The sequence below is a fragment of the Acipenser ruthenus genome, chromosome 3, assembly GCF_902713425.1.
Source record: "Acipenser ruthenus chromosome 3, fAciRut3.2 maternal haplotype, whole genome shotgun sequence".
Lineage (NCBI taxonomy): Eukaryota > Metazoa > Chordata > Actinopteri > Acipenseriformes > Acipenseridae > Acipenser > Acipenser ruthenus.
In genome coordinates, this window is record NC_081191.1 from 27,171,073 (window position 1) to 27,193,698 (window position 22,626).

At 37.2% G+C, this 22,626-nt stretch overlaps 1 protein-coding gene across 1 annotated transcript in view; it reads left to right on the top strand.

The window, feature by feature from the left end:
- The window catches only part of LOC117395011 (RNA polymerase II subunit A C-terminal domain phosphatase-like), a 160,912-nt gene that overhangs the window by 61,245 nt on the left and 77,041 nt on the right, over positions 1-22,626 (top strand). The window contains exon 11 of the mRNA XM_059012754.1: positions 420-582. Within this exon, the coding sequence (XP_058868737.1) occupies positions 420-582 (163 nt within the window). The remainder of the gene's footprint in view (positions 1-419; positions 583-22,626) is intronic.

A 22,626-nucleotide genomic window follows, 5' to 3' on the forward strand; every position in this document is an offset into this window, starting at 1 on the left:
CCACATGTGTCACTGGAAAGGGGGAGGAATGGTTGAATAACAGGAATATCCACTTTATTATTATTATTATTATTTGTTTATTTAGCAGACGCCTTTATCCAAGGCGACTTACAGAGACTAGGTCGTGCGAGTCACTTACAATTACGTCTCACCCGAAAGACGGAGCACAAGGAGGTTAAGTGACTTGCTAAGGGTCACACAATGAGTCAGTGGCTGAGGTGGGATTTGAACCGGGGACCTCCTGGTTACAAGCCCTTTTCTTTAACCACTGGAACACACAGCCTCCTATACTTTAATTTATTACACAGATTAACATAACCCCCTCTTTCTGGTAACACCATACACTCATTTGAATACTTTGCATTTCACTGTCCTATGCTCTGTATTGTTTATTGTGTGGGCCTTTTGTCGTTGTCTAGGGTGGTGCAGCCCCACCAGCACTTGGGTAAGGAGGAGCTTCAGTGTTCGAGCCAGGATGATGAGCAGCCAGGCCCCTCGCGGAGGGTACGACAGCCGAGCATGTCGGAGTCGATGCCCCTGTACACCCTGTGCAAGGAAGACCTGGAGAGCATGGACAAGGAGGTGAGGATCAGAGAGACGCATTGGAAATGGACATTTAATAAGTCTTACCTTCAATACAGTGCTATCCATTATGGATAATGAATTCAATTCAGGATTTATGAAATACCAAATTCATATAAATTAAATACGGTAGACACATGTTAATCTAAACCACAGGAGTCCATACTGATCTGTAATCTGAATTATATCATAATTAAATGCATCCTAATATCGGCTGTTGAAACACATAAATCTACATGATAAATCTACATTAGAGGTGCAGTCAGCAACCTATTTCCTAATATCGGACAGGTTAAATAATCAACAATTGTTGGATTGAGAACGTTTATTTATTCAAAAGCAAAAAAAGACTCCTTACAAAAGCTTTCAAATGCAGCAACAAAAAAAAACATGCATGTTTCTGTAATATAATATACAATATGTGTGAGGTGTGAGTCTTCAAATAAAGCACCAGGGTGATTTAATAGATCAATTACTGTTTAATTGAGAATAGCAAAATAAAACCCATAACTAGCAATAACATTATTTTTTGCATGTCTAGTTTGTATATATGTACATATGTTTGAAACAGTAAATGCTGTTTTCTGCAGCAGCACAGATAAGGATGTAAAATGGCCACTTCAAGTAGCTAAACATTTTTTACAGTAATTTTTTTGGTGGGTGTGTGTATGTTCTCTCCTTATTATAAGAGAAATTATTTCGTAGTCCAGTAGTCTCCGGCTTAGAGAACACCCCTTGGGAAGCAACCAAAGTGTTCAAGACAGAGTTGACTACCAGACACAATATGAATCAATAAATAAATAATTATTTATTACTTATCATTACTTATTACAACATATGAAATGAATAGAAGAGAAAAGCAATAGGCAAGTGTATGTTAATAAACTACAGTAATAAAGCAACAGACAAACTAATGTTAATAAACTAAATGTCAAACTAAATTAACACAGCACCCCTACACACTCAGCAGCTCTAGATTAATTATGAATACCTGTACAGGAGCAATATTGAAGACATGCACACAATTATTTAACAGAATGGTGAATCAGCTCACCAGAATGGAAAACACCAAATTGCTTGGCGACTTGTGTCTGATTTCAGGTTTTTTTCAGGAGCTCAAACAATTTCCAACTTTTTGTAGCAAGAGAAAAAGTGGCGCTTTTCGCCTTTTGTTTAAATGTCATTTTGTAGCAATGAGGTGCACTCGTGGAAATCAGAATACAAAACGAAAAGATTGAATAAACCACTTAAATGTAAATTTGATGATGATGAGTTATCAGGTTACAAAATAGTTCTGTATCAGTAGTGAACAAAAAAAAATTCTGTTCCTTTAGGGGGAGCATTTACAATTGGGAAAAATCAGTTTCACCACAATGGTGTTCGCTTAGGCAAAGTGTTCTCTTCGGAGATGTTCCTATACGCAGAGACTACGGTACTGGTAAATATAGGAATTTTAGTAACATACAGTGTATATATAGAGTTATTTATAGACTACGGTGAATTACAAGAAAATATTACATCAAAGGATTTGCTACAAGTGTTGAATTCAGAATTAGTATTATATTTAATAAAATTATAATATCTAATACCTAATATATTTTTTATATAATATATATAAAAAAATATATTAGGGCTGTCAGACGATTTATATATAAAAAAAAATCGCTAATAAAATAAATACAAATCTTAGTCTTGGTTTTAATTGCGTAAATTACTGCATCAATCTCATTCGTTTGTTTTATTATTGTTGTTGTTGTTATTATTATTATTATTATTATTATTATTATTATTATTATTATTATTATTATTATTATTAAAGTTCTTATTGCCTATAAGGCCTTACATGGTCATGGACATTATCTTCAAGACCTGCTGACCCCTGGTCGTTCCCTGAGATCGGAAAATGCTAATCTTGTGACAGTCACTAAAATTCGTTTGAACTCTGTCGGAGCCAGGACATTTAGTTGTAATGCTAGCACAACTGAATCTTAAAACCTGTTTGAAAACATATTTGTTTGGGTCTGTTTATTTGTAGCTGGATTATATATTAGACACAGGCTTTTTTTATATTTCTTTTGTAAAGTGCCCTGGAATGCTTAAGAGCGCTATATAAGTGAAATTTGTGGTGTTGTTGTTGTTGTTGGTGTTGTTGTTGTCATCCAAAAAAACAACCCAGCATAAAAAAAACTGTTGCCCTATTTCTGGATTAATAGTGTTGCCCCTTTATAGTTTTATATTTATTTACACAGAATTATACAGAGACATTCCAGCATTTGCTGTTAAATTGTTTGAACCAACTACTAAATCACAATAGTCAGTTTATTACAGTATCATAGTTTTATACCTTAATGCATTTCAAATTCTACTTCTTATCAGTTTATATATATATCATTGTTTATAATAATGTAATATTATTATGTTATAAAAATATATATATATAGTAGTTACTAGACAGATCATAGACATTGATCAGTTTCATTTTGTTGTGCTGGCTTGCTGGCATATTATAGAACACTTTCTTTGACAAATCCATAAATGTTTTATATCAGTCTGTAATCAGTCTGTAGGTATGAGCATTCAGTGTTTTAATGTAATTTTAAACCACGTTAAAAACTGTATATATAAACACACACGTACATTTATTATACATAACTATGTTATTTCTTTTGGCGACACCGTATTTGTCAGGTTGATATGAATTGATACGTTTTCAGGTCCCGGTGTAGGATGCCCAAAACACTCCACAGTATAAAACACTCTAGAGTGTTTTGAATGTAAGTTGATAAAGAGTGTAATGAATGTACGTTCAAATCTCTGCTGCGCTTTGAATTCATGTTCAAAACACTCCCTTTCAAGACCACAACACTGCGTATGCCGCCACCATTCCCGTCGAACATAATCATATCAATACACAGTTTAACGCACATATACCATATACCATATACCATACCATGTTGTATAACGAAAACATTTATAATCCCTCGAATTATTGTGTTTTTGTTTTTTTCTTGGAGCAAAATAACTTAAACCAGTATGCTTGAAAGAAGGTCACCCGTTAGCTATAGATTCCAATTTACTGTATTCGTGTGTGTGTGTGTGTGTGTGTGTGTGTGTGTGTGTGTGTGTGTGTGTGTGTGTGTGTGTGTGTGTGTGTGTGTGTGTGTGTGTGTGTGTGTGTGTGTGTGTGTTTCTGGATCTAGTACTGGTAATTTTATTTACTTATTTATTTATTTTTGCTTTGTATTTCAACTCTCCATATTTTGATATAAGAACATAAGAAAGTTTACAAACGAGAGGAGGCCATTCAGCCCATCTTGCTCGTTTGGTTGTTAGTAGTTCATTGATCTCAGAATCTCATCAAGCAGCTTCTTGAAGGATCCCAGGGTGTCAGCTTCAACAACATTACTGGGGAGTTGGTTCCAGACTCCCACAATTCTCTCTGTATAAAAGTGCATCCTATTTTCTGTTTTGAATGCTCCTTTATCTAATCTCCATTTGTGACCCCTGGTCCTGGTTTCTTTTTTCAGGTAAAAAAGTCCCCTGGGTCGACATTGTCAATTCCTTTTAGAATTTGGAATGCTTGAATCAGATCGCCGTGTAGTCTTCTTATGTTCAAGACTGAATAGAGTCAATTCTTTTAGCCTGTCTGCATGTGACATGCCTTTTAAACCCGGAATAATTCTGGTCGCTCTTCTTTGCACTCTTTCTAGATCAGCAATATCCTTTTTGTAGCGTGGTGACCAGAACTGAACACAATATTCTGGATGAGGTCTTACTAATGCATTGTAAAGTTTTAACATTACTTCTCTTGATTTAAAATTCTACACTGTATATCCAAGCATTTTGTTGGCCTTTTTTTTATAGCTTCCCAACATTGTCTAGATGAAGACATTTCTGAGTCAACATGATTTCCATTACACGAGAGTAGATGTTAAAACCTGGTGATTTGAACTCGGCTCTCGCCAAGATAAGCACCAACTAAGACGTTGCTTTACAGTAAACTAATGTGATCCATCTGTGTCTCCATCAATTTGCGTTTCCTTCCATATGATGATGTAGATATCCTTCTGCCTGGTGTTGATGGCTGAAGTGTAATGCTGGCTCCGGGGATCAACCACAGTGCGGTCTCCCCAGCGCATCAGCATGACAACAGTCTGAATTGAGCTAAGTAGGGTACATCTCTGGGGTCAAGTGGGCCCTTTCCACCCTCTGTTTTGTCAACTAGCCCACGACACCTCAAGAGAGCTCGACGGTGATTCTGGCGTCCCAGCATTACCCCCCTCCGTCCCCCACTCAGCTCAGCCCAGCTTACTTACCCATACATCAGTGTTTCTTTCTTTCTATTGTGCTTGAGATCCCCAACCAGAATCTTTCCATCTGAGCCACAGCCAGTTGCTGCTCCTCTCTGCTGCTTCAGATAAATTCTTCACTGTGCGACGCAACTCTTGGCCACTGAATCCGACGTCTCTGAGAAACCAGGTTATAGAGTGTTCCACAAATCCTCGACAACCCACCTTCAGCGGCTAGTTGAGCATACCACAGTTTCTTCCTCTCATACGCCTCATCTACAGCATTCTCCCATGGCACTGTTAACTCTACCAGGTGAACAAGGCGTGCTGATCCAGACCACAAAACAATGCCTAGTCGAAGTTTAGTGGTGGCAATCTCAGGTGGAAAAATAAGCCGTTGACCAACATCTGCCAGCATTTTCCAGTCTCTAGCAGCTTCCAGTTGTCCTGGGCGAGGATTGGTTTTAACACCTTTTCTTGGTGGTTGCTCTGGGCAGAGGAATGTTGTCTTTTGTGTGTAATGTTTTGATGGAACTGGTGGCAACTTATTGGCCATGTTACGCTTGTCTTCCAGTGCTAAGGCCAAACATTGCAGCACCTGGTCATGGCACCAAATAAAACCATCCTTGGCTAAGAGCCACCTTGCATCCTGTCAAAACGTGCCTTAATGTTGCAGGTGATGGACATGAGGGATTCTCTCCTACCCAGCTGTTTAGGTTTTGTGGTGATGGGAGAACATCCTGTGGTGATGGGAGAAAATTAAAGTAACTTTAATTTTTTACCGATACTGTATTACTGTGATAACAACTGGGTTTTCTTTATATTTTCAGCTCAAAACATGTGAAATACACAAAGCCAGATAAAAAAAAAAAAAAAAAAAAAAAAAAAAAAAGTGTGTTACCATCTCGCCAGGTTTGAAATTGCTGGCTGTGAGCACCCATGACGGTGGGCCACAACATGCTGATTGCATGAAGGCGCGGCTCTCTTGACAGGCGTGGCATATTGGTTTTTTTTCTGTGATTTTCTTTCTTGCTTTTATTCAAGCTTGCAATTCAACAACTGAAATCACTCCATATCCAGTGTCCAATCAACTGTCTCACTAACTAGGTGATTAAGTGCATATGCTTCAGTCAGTCACTCAAGCGTGTCATGGTCAAGGATGAATGATCGAGTGATTAAAAAGAAACCAAAAACATTTTGGCAATGTCCGTCATTTATATACCTTGTTTTTTTCGAAAATAAATGTTATAATAGTGATAAGTTTCTTTTGATGCTATATAATTCCTATGTTATTCGTGTACAGCTAATTTTATACAAATTCTTTAAATTGATGTGCACACTTATCAAAATCTTATTTTTATATGGTCATCTTATAATTAAAGAAAGTGATCCACTCCATATTTAATTTAGAATAAAATGTTATTATCTTTATTATTTAAAAAATGGATTATTATAATATATACAACATGTTGTCCAAGCTTGTCCAAGTATTGGTTTGTAGTGTATGAAAAATCTCTGCTAATTGGCGGATTTCCTCTTTCACTCTGTTCCCCACGGCTACTGATGTGATCAATGCAGATCTCGGGGGGGGGGGGGGGGGGGGGATCCTGATGTGTTTTTTTTTTTTTTTTTCTATTAACACATTTGACAGTTGGTGTAAAGTGTTTTTGCAGTGTAACACCGCAAAATTATTATGTAAATCGATCTCGGCAAAGTAACAGAAGAAAGCTAAAAAAATAAGGCAGTTGTTTTTACATTACATACCCCGTGGCATTGGTGCTTGCAGATGGCTGCCTTGGCAAGTTGCTGGTTCATTGGTCCAAAAACAACTACAGTACTGTGAATTAAACCGTTATGGTGCAGTTCTATAGTTCACATTGCAGAAAATAATGGAACGGAAGGAAGGTGCTGGTGAAAAATGGAGCGAGCTAGGTGGGCGGGGTTGATCGTGGACATTGTTGACAAAGCCTGTAAACCCCCACTCTCCTGGAATAATCCCTAAATTGGGCATGTGTAGCTCACCTTCAAACCGTGAGCACCATCTCTTTTATTATAAATGCTTTTCTATTAAAAATATACTGACGGTACGCTTGTGTCTTATACAACAATAATTAAGTCTGCATTTTTTTTATTGGTCCGCATGCATACCTGCGACGTACCAGTTATGTGAAGCCATATTTTCTGCAGAAAACATGTAGACCTAATAAATACTGCCAGACATTTGATTCCCATAGAAGACACAGACAGAGTGATAAATCAAGAGGTAATTTTACACTTTTTTTTTTATTAACAGAACTTTAAAGATTTGTTTTAAGTGGTACAGGGACCCTTTTTAAGTTTAAACTTTTTTTTATTTTTTTTTTATTAAACTTACATGACAAGAAATTAGTGTTTGTTTTTATTAGCACTATATTTTCTTACATTTTTTTTTCCATGGTAACATAAAATGAAGTAAAAAATGTAAACTTTGTGCTTAAAATAAACATTTACAATATTAAATGCTTAGCATTGCAAATAGGCCCAAATGACTAAAAGATTAGCTCAAGTTCAAGAGCTCTTGCCTTGTGTGTTCCTGCACTGAAAGTATTTTGTGTGGCTTCTTTTGTAGTTCAATGGTTGTTGTTGTTGTTGTTGTTGTTGTTGTTGTTGTTGTTGTTCATACAACGGGGGGAAAGGAAGGTGCCACAAAAATAGAAATTAACAAGAACAATTGAAAGTGTACATAGTTCTTTTTTGACCTTTAACAATTAAAGGTAGTGACTTTCTGATATAAACAAGTTGCATTTGAGATCCAAACGATCAAGAACATTAAAAGAAGATATGCTGTACAGCATTTATTTAAGAAAAAATGGATTTCACTTGAAACTAAATATATATTTTACCTCAGCTTTATTTGACTGAATACTTGCATCAAGTTTCACAGACCCTATTTTACCGTCCTGAAAAAAAAAAAAAAAACATTTACCTAATTCTGCTTGGCAGGTGCTGTTTTGTTTACTCTCAAGTATTGGTATCTCTGGGTTTGTGAAACCAGCAGTTAAGAGTTCACATATTATTTGGTATACATTCTAATTTCAGGTTTAATCTAAATCTTAACTTCATTCAATTTCTGTTCCTGAGCACAGAATCCAACACGGCAGTGGATCCCAGATTCCTGCCAGTTTTCAGCTGTGTGTGTGTGTGTGTGTATCAATCAATACATAATACCCCTAACTCCTGATATTATTAAAAACCGCAAACCAAATTTGAACAGATTGTAACTCGTTTGTATCTTCTAGCATAAAACAAGGCAGGCGGAAAGTTTATTAATGAAGATGCACCCTCAAAATGAGACTGAGCCAGCTGTGAGGTGGAGAAAGGGGAGATAGTGGGAGAATGAAGCAAGATGACAGTGTAATAAACTATCACTTGCCACTTTTACCAACTCACACTGCTTATTCGGGAAATAGAAACATAAAATAAAATAAAACGTTTTACCTACCTACCTACAAATATTTTTGTATTTGGCCTAAGAGTAAAATCACATAATGTTTGATGTGAGTTTGAGCATTGTAGAGTTTTGGAAACATTAGTTACTGGTTCTTAACCAGAAACATCACTCCATTGATTAAAAGTGTGAATAACTAGATTTAATCTGATCAGTATTGCTTGTGATGAATCATGTCATCAAATATGCTCAGTCCACCCTGGTGTTAATTGATTTGAGGACTGGGTGCTGTTTTTGAATGCAGCACAGCAACCACAAGAGAAATGGTCATGCTGCCAATGATGTAGATCAAGACCTTTGTGACACGAAGGATGACAACATCACATTACCACACAGATATGCACTTAACAAGATAATCAGCAGTAGTCTGACAGAGCTGCATGTCCAGTTTTTAGAAAAACATTTATTCTGGTAAGCGTTTAGATATAGTACAAATCCAGTATTCATGTAATTTTAATATGTATTTGAACACTGCAATAAAACATAATTATGGAATTCTACTTTGCAATATTGATCAAGATAAAAGTGCATATTGTGGTTCAATTTTATAGTTTTTTTTATTTATTTTTATAAATATATTTCGCTTGTGTACTGTAACACGTGCCGTAACTTGATTAACAGAGTAAAACAGTTATCTTATCAATATAAGATATTCAGTACAAAAAAAGTGGACCAGACATAATGTTGCAAGTGCTAATAAGAGGTAAGAGAAAGGATTTTCAAATCTCATTCCTTTAAGAACATGTTATCTTTATTACAGCACAAAGCTTTAATTATGGGATAAGCCCCAGGGTTTCCAACCAAAGACTGCACTAGAGAGATTTGTAATGTTTCACATTCTATTTTTATTGCAAAAAGGAAAATCCTAAAGCATTTATATACATACATACATACACATACACAAGCACCCTTAAGGCTCCACCATTATGCAATACTGCGCCTTCGTCAAAGTTAATTGAATCTAACATACATTTAATTATTGTTTTTAGGTCTCAAGGGTGCACTTTATCAGCTTTTCTTAGGGTCCCCTGTCTGAAGTAGTGCATTTTCATTTCAACAAATTACAATTACAAATTACAGCTGCCAGCTTGGAAGTACAAAATTGGGTCCTGAATTATTTAGCAAGGACCTAGAAGAGCTTGTGTGTGTGTGTGCTCGCTCTGGTTCTTTTCCCATTCAAAAGCATGACCCAACACACTGATTTGAAAGAAAAAGAGCTGACACGCACTTTAATTATTGCAAAATAAATAAAACGACAAACAAAACCTAGCTCTGTTTGAGCACTAACTATACATTTGTCAGTTCCCTGACCTGCTTGCAGGACGGCTAAGTCATTTACCTGACTAAGCATACAAAAACACACAGTTTTTCAAAACGAAAATAAATTCACAAAGTACCTTTTAATACAATTGAGCACACTATCAATTGGGCTTCTTAACACAGCAGCCCTGAGCAGACTGTGTTTGTTCGTCTGTTTCTTAAGTGTTAGTTCGTTTTGTTTGTCTGTTTATTTTGGCTACAAGTGCCGTGTCCTGTTTTGTGTTCTGTTCAAACCTTTTATTTTCTGTTCTGTTTATTAAATGCTGAGCGAAAGCATTCGCTCAGCTTCACCAAACCACACCTCTCTGTCTGTTTATTTCCTGCATCTGGTCTGACGCCACCCACTCCGGCCGTCTTTGTGACAGCAACTTAAAATTGTTACAAGATATCACATTATTTTTACATATAGTTACCTATTTATACAGTTGGGTTTTTACTGGAGCAATCTAGGTAAAGTACCTTGCTCAAGGGTACAGCAGCAGTGTCCCCCAAAAGCTAATATAACATGTACTGTACATAAATGGCAAAGGAAACGTTTTGGGCAAGTGCTGGTACATTTATTCAGAATTAATTTGTGTTTAATTGGCAGTTTACTTTGGTTGTATTAGGTCATTTGATTTTGTCTGGCAAATATCCATGGAGCTAATGTTTTTTTGTTCCCACATGCTGCACTACCTTATTAGATCTGCTCATGCTTCTCCCATGGGACTCCCCACATTTGGAGGGTGTAATTCCCCTTTGAGGTAAACTATTAATGTCCAATAATATTCAGAAAAATGTAAGTGATAACCTGAAAGAACTGAATCTATTTAGCCTTGAACAAAGAAGAATTAGGAGGAATTGAAGTCTTTAAAATCTTAAGCCAAACCAATACTTTAAGCGCAGTTAAAAGCAGCACCCAGAGGACACTGTTGGAAATTAAGTGAAAATACAGTAGACTTAACAAAGCTCTGAGATCAATGGAAAAGCTGGGCTTCCATTGCAGCCTTGATCCAGGTGCCGATTTTGGCGCTGTTATCCAAGGACGCTGCCTGCCCTAACAAGCAGTGCTGGGTTTCTAAGGTGCTCCTCAAAAGGGCTTATTCAGCCGTGGTGTTCGCCGCACGGCTGGGGAACTATAATAGCATCCTATCTTGTAAAGTGCTTTGTGATGGTGGTCCACTATGAAAGGCGCTATATAAAATAAAGATTGATTGATCCTGGTAGCCTACCAGTCGCATTTGCTGCGGTCCCTCTCCACGACCCACAGGCCCTCGCCACAACAGCTGGATGAGCTGTGCCTGGTGAACAAAAACCTGCTCCATCCACGCCTTTCCAGTCTGACAAACTCCATCCACGCCTTTCCAGTCTGACAGGGAGCGACAGGTTCATACGCTCTGCCCAGTTCGGGCCCTGGCGTATTATGTTGACAGGACAAAAAGTTGGAGGCAGTCTGAGTAATTTTTCATCTGCTATGGGGTAGTCCTGTGGTCAACCCCTGTCAAACAGTGACTGTTCAAGTGGATAGCAGACACAGTCAGGGCTGCCTACGAGCTGGCCAACTTGCCCCCTCCAGAACAACCAGGGACCTTGCAACTTTGTGGGCTTTATTCCAGGGTGCCTCTGACATATGCAATGCTGCTGTGTGGGCTACTCCCCATACCTTCACTAGGTTCTATAGGCTAAATGTCATGGATCCTCAAAACCCTGGTTTTGGAACTATAGTGTTAAGGGCGGCATCTCCGTCGACCCTTACAGCACAGTCATAGAGGTGAAATTCTTCCTCAATTTTTTCACGCTAGCTACTTGTTGCTGAGGTACCAATCGATACTTTGCACAGACAAAAGCAACCAGTCCTGTACCGACAACTGTCGAGTCAGCCAATCACAACCTATCTGCTCGACTGGATCTCAGATAACATCTTTCAACAACAGCAAAGCAAGCTGTGGACAATTCAACACTGCAGACCTCTAAACAGGTTTAGGATAGATGACCACTCAAAGCTTAGAACTTTTTTTTTTGTAGTTTAGGAATACTCATCAAAACAGCAGACCAGTAAACTGATCTAATGTATTAATACATGTACCAGTGTCCATTTATTTTTCAGTTTGACACTGTAACTATTTAATTTGTAACCCTAGGGTAGTCTTTCTGTAAAGTTATTTACAGAATGAGTTTAAAAACACACACACACACACACACAAAGGATCAGGTCCCATTGTTGCTTAACTAGTATGCTTTTTCTTCCGCTGTAGTGTTCAACATTTTGTGAATACTGAAGCAAATTTGAATAGCTTTGCCAGAGCATTTAGGGATCAATGAGCAGCAGAAGTAAACAAAGCTGTACTTGAAACTATTTTTAATGCATCAGTAAAAATCTTTTGAATCTTAGCAGAACTATACCAATCAATTTCTGTGTTCTCAAATCTTTTAATTGCTTTATGCCTGACTGGCAAGATTTAATTTATTTCCTTTGCAAAAAATGTGGGGCAAGTCTGCATAATCATATGAATAAAATCATGTTGAAATGCTTGTATTGTTTTTAACTATTCTTTATACAGTAGGACCACATCTCAGCAATGTAATACACATTGGCCTACCTGTATATCAGTCACTACAGAATTGTACTGAAACAGAAATGAGTGTTCAGATTTGACCTGATTTTTTTTTTTTTTTTTTTCAGTGTAAATTAAATTTAGTTTTAAATCACCAAACTTTGTCGTCTTCCCTAAAATATTTTTGTATGTACACATCATAGCCTGTCTTTTGATGCATCAAGCAATGGCTAATTTATTTAAGAATTAGAAATCGAATATTCCAGCTGAAGTATGCATTTTGCCTTCTGATCTGTCCCTAGAGATGTTGCAACTTTTTTGTATATGATTACTTTCATCCAGTGTCAATACATCAGAAAAGTTTAGAAAGAAACAAGGCAATGTGCTCATCAATACTTGTCTGCTTGCTGATTTGATCCCATTTTGTCTAGCCGGCTCTTGAAGATCCCAGTGACTCAGCAGCAGCAACAACATGGCTTGGTAACCCATTCTATACACCCACCACATTTTGTAAAATAGTGTCTCCCACCCAGTGACCTCATTATGTATCCCTTTCAATTTCTAACTGTGTCCTGGTCTCTCGCCTGTGCTTGAAGTACTGACTAGGGTTACCATTGTGCGCTCTACTTCGTGTGACTTTGTTGACTTCCTCTTTATCACCATTTTTTCAAAGGCCCTGTTCACACTATGCCTTTAAACCATATTAGTTGCCTTTTAAAGTGGCTTAAAAGTGCTAAATACGGTCAGCGTCTACACTACGCAGCGTTTAATACCGCACTCGAGAACCAGATTCGACCACCTTTGGGTGTAGTCTCGAGCGGTTCTAAATTAGATCGCATCAGGTAGTGCGGTTTGTCAGAAGTGTGGACGCTGTAGTAGCGAACTACATTTTTTGTGTGTCCTCCAATATCCCAAAATACTTTCTGATATGTTTTGACACATGGACATTTCAAATACAGTACTCAGAATAGGCACGTGAAGGAGTTGAGAATGACTAGCAATACTGCTTTACCGTATACAATTTCTGAGGCTTATTGTAAAATGGTGGATCGTGGAGCGACGTGATCAAATGTACCTTGTGTTTTTAAGAAATAAAACCATAATGTTCATGATAAGAAGTGCAATGTCTTCCGTGGGCAAATACTCTATATTTGCCAGGTTGTAAACATAAAATACACTGCATGGTGGGATAATGTCATATTAAGTCCCACAATCCAATGGCTGCTAGGAACTGTAACATGACTATTTTAATAGTGTTTGTACGCATTAAGCCTGACTAAACGTGACACAGTACTTTATTGTGGACGCTTTGAGATGGATTAATTGAAACGTTTTTGAGTACGGTTCTCGAGATCGGTTATGTAGTGTGGGCAGGGCCAAAGTCTGCTTCAACTACCATAAACTGCTTTTCCTGAAAACTTATTAAATCACATTGCAGGAACTGTCAGATTTGTCTCTGTCGTATGGCAAAAGTCTGAACAGCGTAACAGCTGACTGGAGATACCTGTTCATTTAAACTTGTTGCAAGCTTGAGGGGTTCAAGTAGTTTAGTAATAACATAAATCTGGATTATTAGTTATCTTCTTTTATGGACTGTTTAGAGAAAGGAAATGTGTGACCCAGGGCTTGGTTTTGGGACACATTGAATTGTGAAGGTTTTACAATGTTGTTATATTTTTTGTTCTGTTGTCATGGTTTCATATACTAGTTGCCTCTCATGCCCCCTAGAGATCTTATTTTAGCTGGGGATCTTAACTTGTGTCATGAATGAGTGAGTTTCATGATTACTGGCATGCTGGCTTGTTTTTAAAAGTAGAGCAGTCATCTATCTTTCTGCCTATATTCAATATTAAAAGACAAAAGGTTTTTTGGGGTTTTTTTTTTTTTTAACCAGCAAAATAAACATCTACAGATTAGATCGGTGATAAACATTTATTGTTTTGTTACTTAAAATATTTTTTTATTGAAAACATACAAAGTAGTGCATCCATTTAATTTATAGCTGCACTTTCATATATACTCTTGAAAATATCTACCAGGTTCTTCAGATGAAAGAGAAATGGGAGAATACTATCTAGCTATTGTATGTATTTATTTATTTTTTGGTACAGTTTTCACACCTTTCTTAAAGATTATACAGCAGTCTTGTTGGTTACAGAAGTCTGTTGGTAATTTCATTAGGGACTTCACCTTTTAAATTCTTAGTTTCCCATTAAATGTAAATTTCTAATTAACAGAGTTTACCGTGACAGATTACTATAAGTGCTGTGGTGGGTTAGACTGCTGTAAAGAGGATAAGTGATTAAATTGGTTACGGTTTGCAAGCCACCTACACACTGCTTTGTGTTTGAAAGCAGCCCGCTCTCCTTGTTAGGATTAGTGCTGAATGCTGAGGACCCATGAAGTCATGTTATCTGCTTTATTACAGAAGTTGCCCAGGCATTTTACAGTGAAGAACACAAAAGAAACTATTGAACAGTACTGCCATCAGAGAGAAAAAAAAAAACATTTTCAAAAAGCATTCCTCTTTGAATAAATCTTTAAAAAAGCCAAGAGGTAAAAATGTGTTCAGTCTGCATGGAGAAGGTACTGCAGTTAAAATTACACCCAATAGATGTATGTATATTGCGAGTAGAGGCAGCTGCTGTACATATTGTATTGCCAGAAGATAGACTGCAACTATTGATCTTTTGTTGTCTGTTTACATTTACATGTAACTACAGTGTTTATAACCGTATATTTATACTGCGGCCCAAAGATATGGAAAAACCAAGAGAATAATTGTATATCATCTGGACTATTGCATCCTAAATAGTCACCAAATTCAGACATACAGTGCCCTGAATCAGGGATTCTCAAACTGGGGTCTGCAAAATATTACCGAGGCGGGGGGGGGGGGGGAGGGACAAATTCTCACAGAATTTGCCTACTGAATAAAACACAGCGTGGTATTCGTGACAGTGCGTGTGTAGAGGGGCTGGTTGGTTGGTGACGTCACACGCTAATAACAGCCACAGCATCTCAGATGTTGTTTTCCTGTGTTGTGGGCGGGGCAGACGGAGCGGTGGAGTGTATGTAGAGCAAGTCAGGGCCGCGACAGTTCGAATCCTGGTCAACTACTTAACAGCAGCAAGTCCTGATTTATCATTCAATTTAAAAAGGGGTCCGGCAACAAAAAAAAGAGAACCTCTGCGCTATATTCAGTAGCTCAGCCAATCAGATGTAAGTACCATGATCTACATTCATAGTATGTAGTTCTGAAGATACAGTATAGCCTTAATTAGCCAACCAGTCCTAGACCATAACTAATGCAGAAGTTGGTCACTATGAACTAATCATGAGCCCTCAAGAATATTTTCTAAGGAATACACATATATATATATATGTGTATTCCTTAGAAAATATATATGTTTTGCATAATTACTTGGTTTTTAGGTTTATTAGGCTTATTTATTATTTTGTTGTTTATTAAGGATTTATTTTTGAGTTTATTAAGGATTCATTTATGTACTGTAGAAGTTGGGGTTTGGGAATTTTTGGATAAGTTTGTATACTCAAGTGTTTAAATGTAATATTTGAAGGTCATCCATAAAATGTACTGTATGTTTGTTCGTGTTTTTTTTTTTTTTAAATTGCCATTTAATATATCCAAATGACCTGCAATTTAGTATTGTTATTTTATTCTATGATGCTGCACTCACTTGTGATTCAAGCTTCTTGAGAAAACGATACATTATAAAGCAGTATAAACAGCTCATATATATGTTTGTTTGGTGAAGGGTAACATTATTAACTAATTAAAAAGCATGCAAGTAAAGCACTAGTTTGCTTAAAAAAAACATGGTACAAGATCAATTGAAAGTCTTTGTTGCAGCAGTCTGGATTGCTGTAAGGCCTTGAATGGCAACATAAGAGAATCGGTGGGGGGGGGGGGGGGGTTGTTTGTTTTTAAATATGCCCTTATAACCATAACAAATGAACACTGAGCTTGTGCTTCAGCTATTTTCAATTCTGAAGTTGAAGGCTTATTCATGGATCAAAAACCTTGGGTAACAGTGCTACATGGCACATGCTTCATTTTCCTAGTACCGGGCAGAGAAATCCACATGTCCTGCACCTATATTGTTGATGTGTGTTACTAAATGAATCGGTATGTTACATCTGAACTGTTTAAGGCAAATGAATTTCTTTCCATGGTTCCCCAAGTCTTTTCCAGCAAAGACTCAACTGAAACATATTACAGGCAGTAATGATGATTTCAGAGCTGAGTACTTAAGCTGCTTAAGCTGCTTCCAGGTGTGTGAGGAAGGAAGCCATCATTATCAAACCCTTGTTTTTACATAAAGAGCATAGGCAAGGAAGAGATATTCTAGTAACAACTCTTTTAAATCTGAAAATTTTAAACCAGTGGCTTTTACATAGTGTCTAGCATTTAAACCCCATGCTATGGGCCTCATTTACAAAAGGGCGCTAAGCATTATGGTGGTCCAAAATTGCAATTAGTGTGCACGTTCTGTATTTACTATTGCAATTGTATTCATTATCGCGCACACTGATTTTATTGTGCCACACTATGGTAATCAGAATGAATATGTGATTTGTATGGTAATGCATGGCAATGTGTCTAAATGATGCATCCCGTTCTGAATAATGAGATGAGCATTATTCACACCTAAAGGGTGATAATTGTAGTGTGCACCTTAAAGTGGGCTGAAAACTATCTGGCATCAAGGAGGCATTACTTGCATTAAAGTTTTCATATAGAGCAGCAGTGAAAATTACCCGTAAATAACAGGTTATATTACGCGTGGATAAACGTGAATGAATGTTTTAATTTCTTAGATTTTATTTTATATTTCATTACATTGGTACAAATAATAGAGTGGTTAAATAAAACACTGGACCCAACTGCGTGCAGTTTTAGTTTGCGTTGCCTCTGGCTGACCCCTGCGGAGGGCTTTGGCTGTTAATCGGTCATTTTCGGTCAATGTAAGCCACCTCCACTTTCACAATAAGCCACTGACCAAAAGATACGCCTGGACTGCTGGAGCTTTTTATATCACGGAGGTCACGGGTAAAACTTGGACATTACTGTGTACATTTAAATTATCACTCACAATACATGTAGTGTGCATGCTATGGTATGTAAATTAGCCAAATAGTGTGCACTTAAATTAATGCGTTCTCTGTTAGTAAATGGGACAGTAAATTTTGTGTTGGTGGATCTAATTACAGCCACTGTTTAGAAAGGTGAGCATCGTTATTTGTATCCTAATGCCTCAGGAACTTTATATTTAGTTAAGTATGTTGCTAGCACCTAGAAATGCAATTTGTATTTATTTTTCCTGATCATGTCTGAAATCCTTCTCTTGACTTAAATGGTAAATTACATTTTGTACTAAACAGGTTTGGTAATTTCACTCTTGGTGTATTAAAGTATTTCACATTGTTCAGAGCTCTTGCTGTTATTATTTGTTTTGACAACGTAATGGAAGGGTGTAGTAGAACCTTTATCCCTTGACCTAAAGTTGAATGTAAACAAATGTTCTAGGCTGTTTGCTGGGAGCGCTTAGTTAAATCAGTAAGAAGCAAAGCTTTAAAACCCAATGATAATTTACATTATTAAATTACTGTTGTTTTTGTATTGCATATTTCATTTTACTCGGTGGAAACATATCAATTCAGCCACAGCACTTAATTTTGATTGTAGCACTTGATTTCTTCTCCAAGTCAAAAAGACAGCGGTCCAATTTATTAAGGTCATTACACCAAAATGTATATTGCACAAATGTAAGGTTTATGAATTAAGCTAAACATGGAATTAACTTTGCTATGCTAATAAGGATGAGACCGACCATGTCACATTTTTACAATGTTTACCATTTATTAGTTCCAAATACCCACAACATTCTACATTGGACATTATTGTTTAGATACAATACATGCCACCAGTATTAACAGAGATAGGCAATTTACCTTAACCCCTGGAGAGAGCCTCAGACTGATACATCGATGGTCCACGATGATCGTGGAGGTATTGGTAGCTTCTCTGTCTCTATGCCTCTATGCCTGGATTTATACTGTAGCAGGCTGATAACATATTTGACATAACATAAGTTTGTTTTTGCTATCTTACTAATTATCAATAGAAATGAGTTATTTTGCTGTTACTCCTGTTAAGTGCAACCAACCACTAACTACGCTCTTTTACAACATTCTGGACATGCCTTATCATTCATGATTCGAAGTTACCTTAGCAACTCTACTTATGCCAAAGTCACCTCCAGCAAACATTTAACAGTACCCTACATTATTTGAATCATCATGTGAATTCGCAACCGTTCGAAAAACATAAGGCAATTGTATTTGACTTCATTCTATTCATTTTATACCACTACACATGAATGATTGGTGGAAAAAACAACAAAGATCTCTTTCCAAAAGTAACTTGGCCAGAAGCATCCCAGCAACTTAGTCCCCAGCAAATGGCTTTTCAGCAAGGATAGGCAGATTTGTGAATAAGCTGCGAGAGGGAAAATGCCAGGGAGAAAAGGTTGAGCATCTGTAATCTTCGACAGAGTACCCTGGGACATTAATCGGAAAGAAAATTGGAGAAGCAGCAACCGTTCAAGTTGAAACATTGATAATAACCTTTGTGGTTTCTAGAATAGGCTATCATATTTAATAAATAAATACATGATAGATACTCCCTGAACATTTATGAAATATTATTTCAATACCATGTATTTTTGTTTATTTTTTTAATGAATTAATGGTTCGTAATACTGTATTTCACTGACAGTTTATTGTGTCATTGACATACTAAAATCTCTGAGCCGGGTTGCTTAGTAACCGATTTAGAAACTGAAACTGCCGCACAAAACTCTAAACAGTTGTTTTTATATTACCGAATTTATATATTACATCATTATATTGCACATTGTGCTTATAAAGACCCTGTGCTTACACTGTATTTTTTCTGAAAAAACAAAAACTAAAAACTAATTACTAGTAGTATACCGGTAGTGTTTAATGCAAAACCCTATAAACCCTAATTTTATACATGGATACAAAAATATCTGTACCTCCAAATAATAGTTGATCTCTGTTTATCACGGGATGGGATGGGACAGGATTTTTTTTGACAGGACAGGATGGCACAGGAATTAAAAAAAAAAAAAAAAAAAAAGTTACGGGCAGGGAAAAATTTGGACAGGACAGGATTGGAAATGATGACTCTTTCATGGGATGGGATGGGACAGGAACATTTTTTGGCAGGACAGGATGGGACAGGACTGAAGTTTCATTCCCATGTCACTCTAACTCACCCATTCGGTAATGGTTACATTTCGTACTTCAAAGGGAATGTTAGGTTATTATCATAACCCGCTCCCTGAAATTGAAATATAACCATTAACCTTCAAGGTTGCTGTGTCCATGATTGCAGCAGGTTTGAAGGACAAATGATGCAGTGATCTGCGAGTGCAGTACCTGTGCCCTCGGGTGGGGCCAAGACTGTGTCAGGCTCAAGAGCAGCTTTGGTATACAATTTTCAGGAGTCAGGGCTTTTTCCCCCCAGGTTTTATTTATTTTATTCCTGTTTTTTTATTTTAAAAAACGGGTTCCATTTAAAATTTTTGAAAGCCAAACTTATATTATTTTTACTCATTAACAAATTGAATAGAAAAACTTTGTATCTGAATGTGCTTTCATTTAATACATTTAATACCTGTATTTGTTTTTACATCAAGGCTCCTGATCATTGGCATATGAAATGATTTATAACATATACATAACATTAAGGAAATGCTCTCAGATTAAAAACTTTTTGACCCCCTTTTTGGGTGAAATTGGGTGGAAAAGTTTTTAAAAAATGTTTGTTTTTTTTTCGGTGGGAGGGGGGGGGGGGGGTAGGGGACAGAACTGGACTGAATCATGCTGTCCCAAAATCTAGAAGCCCTAATGACAGAGCCATGACTTATTTAATTTAATTTAATTTAATAAATGAAATATATGCTATAATCACACTTTCGATAATTACACCTATTTCATACACTATTTTATTTCTATTTATGACTTGAATGAACGGTAATTTACAACACAACCTAATAAAGAAAGGAAGAAATCCAATCCAGTATACATGCAACCATACATAATTCCATCGAGGGATTCTATCTATTATTTTAGTAGCGAAATGGAATCTTTATAGTCGTCATGTAGTGACATCAAATCTTACTAGTTAGTGACAAAATCACTTCACCATGTGTATAATAATGATGATTGCCTTCATGAAGTATTTATCAGATTATTACAAAACAAAAAACCACCCCTGTGGGTGTTTTAAAAGCACAATCTTCTAGATTTTTCCATTTTCACCTGGTTTCTTCCCTCAGTGGTTGTCTTCTGTGATTCACTCTCATTATTGGTTTGTTTTTGTGTTACCTACTTACAGTAGAACTATCTGTTATTAACTGTCTTGATTAATTCTGTGTGTGACCGTTTGGAATTACAGCAGGGCCAGGTTAAAGGCTAAGGGGATATGTTGGACCTTTGTGTTGATACTTACAATATAAAGGTGTTTTCTGAAGTGTAACAAGTAAATCCACACACTGCTGCTGGGGGAGCATGCCTGGGGAGCTAGTTTGAAATAGTTGAGTAATTGTTTAGCTGAATTCTGATAAGCTGCACAGGGAGGACAGCAAAATCCCCGATTTATCATTACCAGTGCAGGGTCAGCAGCAGTCAATTTAAAATAGTTTAAAAAAGATAAAGCAGTATTGGATTTTGTGGATAATTCATGACGTCAAAGTTCAATTTTATGTTATCGTCCGAGTGGGAAATTAATATTCTTTTTTCATTGTTTAATCCAAGACATTCCCTGATGTCAAAAATATCCATAAAATGCCAGGGGATGGTGAAAGTGTGCAATGCTTTTTTGCTTGTTCTTACTGTGTTTTTAAAGCAAGCATTAGTAATATGCTGTAAAATAAATGTTGATTTTAATACATTTTGTAATCCTTTTAATGTGAATGGATTGCATAGTGGTGTTAACATTATTTTCTGAATCTGGTGTGCAGGTTGAAGTAAGTTGTGCTTATACTGTTGATGGTACTTAAACAACTGTATAAGCAGCAAAATCAGTTGGACTGCCTGGTCTCTCTGGTGAATGCCCACCTGTCCCAGAGTACTCAATTAAGGCTTGATTGTTTGCAGAGTTAATCCCAAACAGCTCTCTGCTTGGCTATTGAATGATGCTTTGTCTTTGGGTGCCAGATAAGTGTAGGTGGCCAAAGACGAGACAAATCAGATGTTGCCCTTTTTGCCACTTCAGCTGTTCACTATACAATGCTGTCCATTTTCATGCGTTTATCAAAAATTCGGTTGGCTAATAGGGCAATTGGTAGGTTAGGCTGAGGGGGACTAAAACGGCACAGAGAAATCCTATGGATCAAGTATCCAGTCGCTTATTCACTAGTCAGAAACAAGCATTGCAAGTGAGTGGATGAAAACCTGAACTTGTTGGTCATGTGTTTCTAGCAGTTCCCAGATCCATTCTCTAGCTACCACATGGAGTATATTCACAATTGACCATTGAGACACCAGGAACCAACAAAGTACATGAAGCTTGATAACATGCTGTGGCAAAGTGGTTAACAGTGTGAATGTGATCAATGAACAGACAGACAATTATAAGGTGCAAAGTTGTTTAATGATTTGTATGTCCAGTGCAAAACAAACAGTAAACAATAAATGATGGTAGCGGCGTGTATTACTTAATTTGTAATCCCCGGGTTTGTCCCGAAATAGTCCCATTTATTATACACCCACACAAAACACATACACAAGTTTGGTTAGTGTGTGAATTAGTGCTTGTGGTGCAAATCCAGTTACTTCGTGATACAAGTGCAGTGCTGTTCAGGGTTTGTGCTGGCCCTTGGCGACCGCTCCGGAACATGTTAGCCGTCTAATAATAAGAAGACACAATTAGACAAACAAACAAAACACTCACGATTACGTATACACAAATCCTCAGGTTCTTCCGGGTTCTTTTGCAATAACCAAAACGAAGGAACAGATTGCGTCGTTCCATCCCCTACTTATACCGTCACTCATGACCCCTTGGTAAACGATTGCGGCTGCCACATCATTTCCCTTCCGGGTCGATGAGTTAATGTACCGAAGCTCCGTCCCGTTTCTAAATGACGACTTCCTTTTAACCCTAGGAATGAAGAGTCAGGCCAAGCAGTCCAGGGTACTCTGTTCCTGTTACTTAGCGCCCTCACAGGTCGGGAGGGAGATTTACCACCAACTATACATAGACAGAAACATTACAGCAATACGAAATAAAAAAATTAAAAAAACCTAATGAAATCAGCATCTGCTCTGACAAGCACATGAAACAGGGAAAAGAGCT